General features: G+C 33.5%; 2 protein-coding genes across 2 annotated transcripts in view; both read left to right on the top strand.

The window, feature by feature from the left end:
* Nucleotides 1-5,225: 5,225 nt before the first annotated feature.
* LOC108364335 (uncharacterized) lies at nucleotides 5,226-9,498 on the top strand. Its single transcript, XM_083287423.1, is given in 4 exon segments — nucleotides 5,226-5,267; nucleotides 5,375-5,458; nucleotides 9,100-9,215; nucleotides 9,217-9,498. Coding segments are annotated over 4 exon segments (438 nt in total). The 3' UTR covers nucleotides 9,413-9,498.
* Nucleotides 9,499-9,534: 36 nt separating this feature from the next.
* Nucleotides 9,535-12,032, top strand: part of LOC108364334 (carbohydrate sulfotransferase 11) — a 101,094-nt gene continuing 98,596 nt past the window's right edge. Inside the window, exon 1 of the mRNA XM_017617976.1 lies at nucleotides 9,535-10,026. Within this exon, the coding sequence (XP_017473465.1) occupies nucleotides 9,670-10,026 (357 nt within the window). The 5' untranslated portion in view covers nucleotides 9,535-9,669. The remainder of the gene's footprint in view (nucleotides 10,027-12,032) is intronic.

The raw sequence follows: 12,032 nt of genomic DNA, 5'->3' as shown, positions 1-12,032 counted from the left end.
TAAGTTATAGAACACTTGAAAAAGGAAAGTTGGTTTGATACCAATAATTTGCACGCGACTGTAGTTCTGAAATTCCATTAGAAACAGTAACACAAGTATGTACATATGTATATGATAAAGTATATATTGACAATTTTAATTATGTAACTGTATGTTAGTATGTACATAAGTATATATAAGGAAACATTTTTTGTTGTATTCAAATTTAGTGTACAGTTGTATTTAATTTAAAATTGTTTAGGTAAAAAGTAAAGTACATATCTATGTATGTTCATACCATCAGATCCCACGAAGTCACCTTCCTGCGTACCGTTGCTCGTATTGCTTGCTATGTAGTTATGTTGCCATGTAATGATGTGCTGTCCTAGTTGTAGCTGTTGGTTTTTGCTTTACGCTGCTATCGCACCCTGCTCAGCGATATGTATATATGTTGTTGTTGCTGTTTACCGCTGCGTGTCGCGCCTTGGCATAGCGACACTTGTAGATGGCGTGGTTTTAACGCCGTTATAGCGGTTTGCACTGGTCTAGCGGTTTGCGTTGGTGGTACAGCACGGACCGCGTGGCGTAGTTGCGATGCCGTTAAGGCCTGGCGTGTATGCGATGCCGTTATGTCGTGCTTAGGACTGGTGGTACAGCACGGTCGCAGTTTTATAGTTTTGTTTTTTTGTTTTTGGTTTTATTGTTCTTTTGCCACTTATGTGTTTTCTACCACTTTTGTAAAGTTTAGTTTTTTTTAAAATTTGGTACGACCGCTTTTTTTTGGTTTTTGAATGTTTTATATATGTATATTTTTTTTTTTTTTATAATTTTAGCTAATTATAACCGCCACATTTTATTTTTTTTTTGTACACATCTATATGCACATTTATGTATGTATGCGCACTGCAAGTTTTTAGTTAGTTTAATATAAGTTCATTTTCGTTGTTTTTTTCACATCTGTATGCACGTGTATGTATGTTTTCTTATTTTTTGTATTTGAACCTTTTTTTTGGATTTTTGTAGTTTTTTAGAAGTTTTTTTTTGTGTTTTTGTAATAATTTTCAAAGTTTTTGATTTAGTTAACCGCCACCGTATAGTTGTTGGTAATGATTTTTGGTCTCGAAATTAAGTTCAGTTCATTTCACGCTTTTTTTTTTTGTATTTTAATTTTTCCCATGTTTTAACTTTTAGTTATGTGTAGGTGGCCGCCGTTTAATGGGACGGACCCACGGTCGCCATGTCGAGGTTGTAATTAATTTGTTTGTTCCCCTGCACTCACTCGGTAAAGATGTGGAGGCCTAGCGCTCCTCCGGCTCTGTTGCCGGCCAACGCTCGCTCTTGCATGGAGCCCTAGCGCTCCCTCGGTGCTGCCGTATTAGGCAGTGCTGCTGCAATTGCTGGCGTTTAACTTCACGCGGAGACCTGGTGCTCCACCGGCTCTGTTGCCGGCCAACGCTGGTAGCCAGCAATTACCCAAATATAAAATTAAAACAAGACTTGACTGTTCGATTTGAGGGTACGCGGAATAATGCCGCTAATTTTATTTTCACTAAAAGACTTAAAGTTAGCTGCTTTCGCCGATACAACAGGGTTGCATCAATATCGTAAATTTATATTTGTAATCTATTACCTTAGGCGAATTCATATAAGGTGATTTGTAGGGTTGCAACATGTATGCTTGATCGCATTACAAGCCCATTCAATTTTATTTTAACGAAGTGGAAATTTTAGAGAACTACGACTTACTATTGATTTTTGGAAATTTTTTTATGGAAGCTGTTGCGAATTTTCTCCATACAAAAAAGTTTTCCAACATACTTTATTTGGAACAACAACGCGTGAACAAAAAATTGTCAAAAATCAACACTTCAAATTTGCACTTTATTGTACTAAAATTTAAAAAACTGCGTACTCAAAAAAATTCTACAAAATCTAGTTAAACAGTTTCAAATTTTGATGAACATTTGTTAAAATTGTGGTAAAAGTAAAAAGAATCAGCCAAAAACGGCCGATGCCGATGCTTTTGGCCGATGCCGATGTCGATTAATCGCTCGGGCTGTACTTTGAGGCTCCAAAAGTCCTAACATAATTTGAAACATTAAGTTTAATCATTTCTGCTGTTTTTGTGGAAAAACACATTTTTAACCGAAAGAGCGATTGAAGCAAACATTTTAATTGGCCGCGTTTATTAAATTTGTCTAAAGATTAAAATTTTCTGTCTCATATGGGCGTTCTTATTCTTCACATTTTCGTTGTAAATGGTCCTTCGTCAAAACTTTTTTTTACGTTTTTTTACAAAGTTTATCAGCTGAAAGGAATGAATAAAAATGAAAAATTTTCGAAAATCTCGAAAATTTCCTTATCTTTCGAATTCAAACGCCTAAAACTCAAAAAGTACCCTTCTGATTGACACAAAAAATATATCAATGCAGTGAGCCTAAATATATCTTTCGAAAAGTATCCAAACAAGATCAGGTTAGTCGCTTTTCTGGAGTTTTTTTGGCAAGAACTTCAAAATACCTAGAAAAGAGGTTTTTGCCTATATCTCGAAAATGCTTCCCTGGGAAAATTAATGAGAGTTATTTTCAAGTTTAGCGACCCTACACTGAAAATAAAATCTGCGTAAATATAACGAAAACTTGCCTACATCTTACGAAATTTTTTGTCATTTTGAGCCACGAAAGTTTTCGTTGATTGTACAAAACCGTTTTCGTACATACTACGAAAATATGAGGCATCAGATCTTTAGTACATTTTACGAATGTATTCGTACTATTAGCTAACGAATGTAGTACTATTTACTAAAGAATTTCGTGGTATTTCTTAGTTTTTTACGAAATTTTTGTAAAATGCACAGAAATAATTCGTATATTTAACGAAATTGTTTTTGTAAAATCCGCGCTTGTTTCGTAGAATGTGCGATTGCTTTCATTCTCCACACTGTAAAAAACATATTACGAGTTATAACACAACACTTTTATTTTGTTTTTATCGTTAATATTTAGCGTTTTTGTTTAACAAAATGATTTGCAAAAACTCTTAACATTAATGATTAAAATATAATGAAACTGCTGTGCTATAATTTGAGTCATGTTTTTTATAGTGTTAATAATAAAAGCAATCATACATTCTACGAAAGAAGAAGAAGAATTTTCTGACTACACTGTAGTTCAAAATTTATAAAAAGGGTTATTTTACCTATAATAAAACTTAAGTCTTTTTTATTTATCTGTATGCGAATAGGTTCTATACTACATATTTTTTTATTGCTTAGGCTTCATTCAATAAAGTATGTTGATGCAAAGTGTTAAACTATGAGACTCAACAAAACTCAATATAATAAGATATAAAATATGAAAGAAAATAAAAAATACTGGTTTTACTTTCTTAAACATTTTAATATTTTTATGTAGAGGTACTTGACAGATTCGCAGCTTCATCGATGTTTGTTTCCTTGACGACAATAAATTAAAGGAAAATTAGAAGGCGTCTGAAAAACAAGTTTCCGTTAAAAATCATACATTTATATACTTTTAATTTTATTAAGTAGTGCTCCTGGCTTAGGCTTGCGGTTGATAGGTAACTGATGAAATTGCCTATTTATCAAGTCCCACATTGCAGCGAAAGGCGCAGCGTAGGCGATGTTAAAAACATAGTATGCTTAAGAGCATAGTATATCTATAGCTTTAATATTTAATTTTGTATTGTATTTTTATCCAGCAAATCCCTTTTTAAAACGTTTAAAATTATATTATACGTTTCACAGCAGCCAACAAGTAATTCCGCAATGACACGCGATACATAAAAACATGATTAAATATAAAGCTGCCGGTAATTTAGTATACTGTACGAAAATATTCGTATGTTGTCCGAATTTAAAAAATATGTTGTTGCATTAGTACTTTATACGAAAGTATTAACTAAATTGTACGAATACAGAATTTTAGATTTCGTAAATTTTAAAACCATACACATAAAACCATATATACAAAATTATTCGTACAGAGATTTGTTCAGTGCTTTACGAATGTGTTTCGTAAAATAAACATAAGATTTCGTAAATTGTGCTGAAAAAATGCTTTACAAAAGTCCTTTCGTTATATTTACGTATGGTTCGTAAAATCTTGTTTCGTTGTGAAAAATGTGTTCGTATTATGAGCGAAAGTTTCGTACATTGTACAAAAATCAAGACTACGAAAGTTTTTCGTAGCACTTTTACGAAATTTATTTTCAGTGTAAATTAGTGAAGGCCTTTTTTCGTGTAAATTATTGTTATTAATGAGTTCGTAATGTATCTATGTTCTCATGTTTTCTTTTTACGAGTTTTAAGGTCAGAATGTTTGCTTAGAATGAAAATTTTCAAAAAGCGTTCTAAAATAAATAAAAATGTTCAATCGATGAATAATGAAACTACTTAGACCTTTTCTTAGCTCTAATATGTTTCGTTTTTCTGGAGATTTAACCCCTTATTTATATTTATCTCTGGCAACACTGGATTTATGTATTTTAGCCTATAGATGTACGAATGTCGTGTGCGGCCGTTTGTACATATGTATATATGAATTAGGGATGTTTCGAATGTAATTTTTTTACATGCGAATTTTGGGAATGCGAATGTTAGGAATAACTATACCCAACTTAAGTCATCGTTTATATTACTTGAAAATTTTGTAAGTTATTAGAACATTGAACGAGTGCTTAACCTATACAGTGTTCAACGCTAGTAGTCAAAGTTCAAAATGGGCATATTATATTTAAAAAAAAAGTAGTTTTGCTGCTTTTTCTCCCATAAGGCGATTTCTTAGAAGCTCGTATATAAGGCCGGCTGCGCTGAACAATTGCTCACTTGGAACGCTGGCGGGTGGAGCGCTCAACTGTTTCCGCGCGAGATCTGTCAATTTGTCGTATTTTAGTTTATTTTTCCACCAATCGAGAGGATTTTCACCGAGATGAGCTCGTTTTTCTTTAAGATAGAACTTCAATTGAGCTTTAATTTCACATTTTTTAATGTTTCCAGTACCCTTTCGCTGGAGGAATTAAAAATAATTTCTAGGTTGCTTATAAGACTTTTAGCAGTAGTTGTTGAAGGCCCATCAATGTTGCTTGATATACTACTTAACCGTCTAGCGCCTGAAGCTAAAAGCCGGTTATTGTCCCCACCCTGGTTAGACAGACTTTTCAACAATATTAGATGCGAATGTGAATGTCGAATGCGAATGCGTAAAATTATGCGAATCATCCGCATAATGAATGCGAATGCAAATATTCGCAACATCCCTGGTACGAATGTATGATAATATATCTCATACATACATACATATATGCCCCAAAATATTACTAAAGTCTTTCATGCCTTTAAAACTTTCAACAGTTCATAATCGTTTTTTTGCAGTAGAAAAAAACAACTATTGCTAATTTGAAAAGAGCAATCGAATCAACTGCACGTGTACAACATAAACGAGAGCTGAGTGAGCGATATGTATATCGTCGGTGATACTGCAAAACGTTATATGTCACTTTTTGCCTCTGGTGCTTAATTGATCTGTTATCTGTATCTGGTCGCTTCTGCCAATCGTTCATCTTCATCAGCCAAAGGTAGACAGTTTTGTCATTCCTTTATTAGGGTGTATCGACTTTCAGAAGCATTCCTGAGCAAGTAAGAGACCATCTAAGTGTCAAGGGTACTAATAGACTAATAGACATAGACCGTTTTGCAGTATCACCGACGATATGTACATATGTCCGATGAAACTGGTTATGAGCAGTGTTGCCAACTTCTAATTTTCAAAAAGCACCAAAAACTTGGAAAAAAGCGTTTTATCACACTAAAACACATTTTTTTGAATCAAAGGTAACATAATAGTTTGTATTTAACAAAAGCAAAAAATTAACAATATTTACAAGAGTACATACATATATCAATACACACAATTTTTCGCTCATAATGATTGAATAGCCTCTACACATTCTATGATGGCTCATGCTTATACCATGTTCTGACCGACAACGAAAACACTTTGAAAACGAGTTTTGGGATTGTGGACTGTAGGCCGTTCACACCGGTTGTTAGTGTTTTCGTTGATATTTCTTAGATCTTTTGATTGCAGTTTTTCTACACAAAAACAAAACCAAAACACTTTTCCTTCATTTTCTTTTCATTTACAACCTTTAACTTTCATTCTTATTTTGCTTTGGCCAGGTATGATAAAATATGACTTCCACTTCGATAAATAATCGAAAAAACCTAGTGAAGACAGGACGATTGGAATGAGTGGAACGTGAGTTTTCAAGTAGTTTTCAGCGAAAACTGGTTTTCGTTTGACAGATTTTACATGGACGAAAACACAAGTTTTAGGTCGAAAACCAGTTTTAGCAACGAAAACATGTTTTCGATGTCGGTCAGAACATGGTATTACGACGTAATACCGAAGCACTGCACATTAAAACTGGTATATCTCGAGAAAGAAAAATCAAATCGCAACAAACGAAAAAGATGCCCTAAGTAGAAATGAGCAAAAAATTTGATGTTTTCATTATATAACCTCAAATATCACGAAAAACTGTGTTTTTGGCACTTTGTGGTTAGGATATCTAAAAATTCTAGTGCTAAGTAATTGTGTGGCCAGATTTGGATTCAACACCAAGAAACGATGTGTTTTACTCAGGTGGTAAAAAAAATCAAAATTTGTACAAATAATTAGAAAACAAAAAAGAAATACTTAACTTACCTGCGTACTAGCATTTTCAACGCGAATAGAATTCAACAAGGTGGGTCTGCAACTTTAGCTTTTTATCAATCTTGGTTGTATTTTAGTGCATTTAAATTTGTAGATTCTTGTAAATTCAGTGCTGCCACAGCTTTAAATATTTCAAATTATTTAAGGTTTTACCTATGGGTCATTCCATTGTGACGGGTGGGACATTTTACTCCAGAATGTGATCAATCGTGAATTTTAGCTATGTCGCCGGAACTTACAAAACAGCGAAAGATATTTTTTAACATAGAACGATAACTAATTCATAAAAATGCTTTAACAATAATACCAAACGATTTCTTCGTCTTATGTATTTATCATTTGAATGAACGTGACTGGTGGGACACTGAAAATAATTATTTTAGCCTTGTGAATTTTAGCCAAAACGCTTAATTTTACGAAAAATTGTTTTGGTGTTGCAAAATATGAATTATACGCTTTCGTTATCAATAAAAATAAGGTTTATTAAATCTCCATAGAAATATTAAAAATTATTTAAAGTTGTAACTGTCCATCTCCTTGTGACTGGTGTAATGTAATTATGCATGAAATTTTTAATATTTTATAACAGTTTAATAAAATGTAGTAATTTAAAAAGAGATTACTACTGAAATAAGAGATAATAAGGGCATATTTAAATTTATGTTGCTTTCCTCTTTTAAATGGAATGACCCCTATCTCGGAGGAATTTAAGTTCAGAAAAAAAGCACTATAAAGGTACTAGGCAATAAATAATTTTTTTTTTGGCGTTTTCATTTTCAAAAAGCACTGAATCTAGTGCTTAAAGCACGAAGTTGGCAACTATGGTTATGAGAGCAATAGCAACAATGACTCCCGAAATGACGACGAAGCAGCAGTATAGCAGCAACGGCAGTAGCAATAACATCAGTATTGCCAGAAGTTTTTGGTCCGACCGGATAAATTGGCAAAAAAAGCGACTAAAAACGGCTAATATGTTTCAACTAAAATTCACATATTTTATTTAAATAAATCACTAGTAGAAAGACTAGCATATTCATTAAAAATTATTTTTGTTTAACAAAGAAAACTGTCGTTGTACGTAGCCAAGCTTTACATCAGAACTCAAGTTTGTATTAAATTCAATACAAAAAAAGATGGATTACAAACTTATGGCGTTTGCTTTTCTATTGAAAACATTTGCACTACTTTGAGAAATTAACACGTAATGCTGTGGAAGAGCTGAGGAAAAAGGGCAAAATTATTTCGAGAAAGGAAAACGCCATTCAGTTATATCGGAATATCTAGTCGCTTTTTAAGTTTTTTAAAACAATTATTAACAGTTATTGTCTGCCCAGAGAGTTTTGTTTTATTTCGTTATTTTCTAAGTGTTTCGAATAAAATCTCACACTTAAATTTAAGATATTCGTAACAAAAAATTTTATGAGGAAAATCCACGTTATGTCCTTTTTTGGAAAAATACAGTGACGCAAATATAAAGTGGGACGCGACATTTTAGCAAGTTTTGGCTATTTTTCCTTAGTTTATTTAATGTTTATTTTTTTACTTAACAAACACCATATAAATCCAAACATCAAACTTTGTGTAAAAATTATGAAAATTCTGCAAAATTTCACCAAAGTTATGGTATGCAGTTTTAGAGTCTATTAAATTTTAGTATAATGTGGAGCAAATTTGAAGTAGTTAGTACTTACCGTCGATTTTTGGCATTATTTTGTATGATGGTGCAACGCATTTTTTCCATACAAAGTATGTTCGACAAATTTTTTATACGGAAAAAATGCAGAACACCGGCAACAAAAAAATTGCCAAAAATCAACGGTATGTGCTAGTTACTTTAAATTTGCACTTTATTATACTAAACCTAAAAATTAAAAATTTTTGGTGAAAATTTGTAGAATTTTTAAAATTTTTGCACAAAGTATGAGATTTGGATTTAAATGGTGTTTTTTGAGTAATCAACTTCACTCTCATACAAAAAAATAGAATCATTAAATAAACTAAATAAAAATAGCCAAACTTGCTAAAATGTCGCGTCCTAGTTTATATGTTTGTATTTGGGCCACTGCATATTCGCTTAAAATAGAAATCATTGAAATCTGCCCTGTATTTTAGGACTTTTCGGGTTAGAAAAAAATTACTTTCAATTTCATATAACGCAGTCCGTCATGAAAATTTTCTCCGAGATAATGCTGGCCATTTCTAATAGATTTTGGATCGCAAAATTTGTAAAAATGGAAACTTATGAATTTGAATTTTAAGAAAGTAAGGGCTATAGCAAAATGGGCTAAAAACGGCTTATTTTTTTGCAAAACGGCTAACAAATCGGCTGCCGTCTAATCCAAAATTTTTCCGGATGTTAGCTATCGCTACCGGCTAAATCTAGCCGGAAAATGGCGAAACTGGCAACACTGAACAACATCGACGGCTGGTTGAGGCTACAGAGGCTTGGTTGGTGGTCAACAGAAGCACGGGAGATCTCGCCTACTCCACAGCGCGCGCGGTCATCGAAGCGAACTACGGTTACATGGCGATTTCTTTGGCGCGCCTACATGTTCAACTTTCAGGCGAAAACGTCGCTTTACGACGAGGACGGATGCAACCTATTGATTGGTTGAGGCATTGAGAACGGATCGACTTTACGATTTTGTAAACATGAAATATACATGTATGAAACATCGACGCTAACAAGTTTATAGCTACTAAACAATAAGTTCATTGTCGATAGTGAAAAAGCCGGTCCAAAAATATAAAAAGTTAATCAGTAACTTGATGTTCAAAGGTCTTTATAGTGCATAGAAGTAAGAACGCAAAGTGTTAACAAAGTTTAACCAACTCAAATGTTTAACCGATTCCGAATTTCGATGTCACGTTACTTCACCGCAACTACCACCATCACCACCACCACCGCGCTGCATGAGAAGTGGGAAGTTCAATCGCAAAACTATCACAAGGAATGTGCGACAGCCATCAGAACCAGAATTCAAAGCTGACCATGCCATCAGCGGAAGCGGATTCAATTTTCTACCGTCAATCCTTGTTCATTTATTGGATAGGGCTAACTTTCATTGGTGTCCAGCAGTTTGACCTCAGTCGTGGTGCATTCGAAGATGGCAACAACAATAATGTGAAAGTCACCCAGCACGGCCTGGAGCTAACACAAACGATAAATATACAGCGACAGGAATATTTACAGAAACAATGTGAGACGTTGGGCCATAGTACACACACGTTAGATGATCTGACAGAAGAGCAAATGGATCACATGATTGTGGATAGGGAACACAAGTTTCTGTATTGTTATGTGCCGAAGGTGAGTGTTATTGTGGAGTAGAATAATTATCGCATAAAAAATTTTAGTGTTAAGGTACAATTCAGCACATTTTAAGTTTCTTAGGTAAACTAACAAGCATAAGTGCATATTGATAAACTTATAAGTTTAGAGAATGAATTTTTTTTGCAAACTTAAATTTTCCATCAAAATTAAGATGTTTTCTTTTCTCATAAAAAATTGCTTTGAGCATAAAATCTACCTTACATATCCTCGGTCCCTATGAAGAGTAGCACTATAGTCGTCGAAGACTAGCACATTTCATTATTCGCGTGGAAAAGTCAGTGTAGTCACTTTACCACAATTGTGGTAGATCTACCACATTTTCAATAATTTTACACTTCTACCACAACTACCACATATTTTAAAAAATCTACCACAATTTTACTGGTATGACGCTATTAACCTAGTTTGTCAAGATGTTGCTTTCAAATAAGTTGACCAGCCAATTTTTCCTCAATATGAATGTAAAAGTCACAAAAAATTTTTTGTAAATATTGTGTTAGTTGAAGAGCTGAAGGTGCTGCCAAATTGTGCAATTTCAATACTCTACTTTAAACTGAAATTGTAGCTGTTTACACAACCATCTCAATTTCAATTTCGATGACAGTTTGTTTATTTCTTTGTTGTTGTTTTGTTTTGTCAGGTTTGCTTTGTTTTTACTTGCTTGTTTGACGTTTGTTTTTTTCTTCTTTTTACTCATTAATAATTCACAATACGCAATTTTAAGAGTTGTTTTCGCGAAGTTAAGGCAATTCCGTCGCAATTTCAGGTGACAGTTTTTTGTATGGCGAAATTAAGAATCGCATCGCAGTTTCAGCTGAAACTGAAAAATTCAAAGAGAGCAACTGTGGTGATATAGAGATTCATAGTGTTGAATGTAAACTTTTAAATATTATATAAAACTGTGTGATGAAATGCGTAAATGGTTTAATTTTGCTGAAAGCAACTTAAGACTGTTAAAGTATTTTGACCCACAAATTATTGAAAAAGGTGATATGCAAACTATTTTACCGCTTCTTAAACAATATCCTTTTTTTGAGGGTTTGGGAGAGTCTTTGAACAGCGAGTAGAGAAATTTGATCGTTTTTGACAAAACCAAAGTTCTGGATGACTTGGTCAAAGGTTGGACTGCGCTAGAGAATGAAAAGAAATTTCTTTGACGAATTTATGTTCACTGAATAATCCAAATAACTATATGTGCAATTTGGCAGCCCTTCCTGATAGCACTGCCGGTGATGAAAGATGAATATAATTAAATATTCTAAGTGAAATCGTCTCAGTGTGTTATCAGTGGAAAATCAAATTTTCACTAAAGAAATGTGTGATTTTGAAAATACTTATGTACGTTCGAAAGACCTTATATAATTTTATTTAAAATTTAAATTTTTTGATGGAAAGTTCGTGGCCATAAATATGTAAATAATAACGTATATTCCAACATTTTTCTTATAATTATATACAGTGACGGGCAAAACTGTAACATGTTGTAACACTTTTTACTTCAGCCATCGCTATCTTCCCAAGTTCTAACGACTTTCATACTTTTGTTGTATATTCTTATTGGTACACCTGTACTTCCTCTCTCATAACTCATAGTCAATCCAACAACAATAATAAAACCAGCAGACAAAAATGTAAATTAATGCAAATGTTACAGTTTTGCACTCATATATTTTTAAGAACTTTTTAGCAATTTTCGCAAGAAAAAAGAACTATTAACACAATGTTCAATAAGCTCTTGCTTTTTTTGGTTCCTGGATGTGATTTGGCATACCTTATTTGTATCTCTGTAAAAATTCTGGAGGTATATCCTACGTACGTATAGCAATAACGCGGCTGAAAAACAACAACGCTGCTGGAGCTGGCAGCCTGCCAGCTGAGCTATTCAAGTACGGCGGCGAGGAGTTGATAAGGTGCATGCATCAACTCTTGTGCAGAATATGGTCAGATGAACGCATGCCCGACGACTGGAATTTAAGTGTGCT

The sequence above is a fragment of the Rhagoletis zephyria genome, unplaced genomic scaffold (assembly GCF_001687245.7).
Source record: "Rhagoletis zephyria isolate East Lansing unplaced genomic scaffold, Rhagoletis_zephyria_1.1 Rzeph_scaffold_01535, whole genome shotgun sequence".
Classification (NCBI taxonomy): Eukaryota; Metazoa; Arthropoda; class Insecta; order Diptera; family Tephritidae; genus Rhagoletis; species Rhagoletis zephyria.
This window is presented reverse-complemented; position numbering and strand designations above follow the sequence as displayed.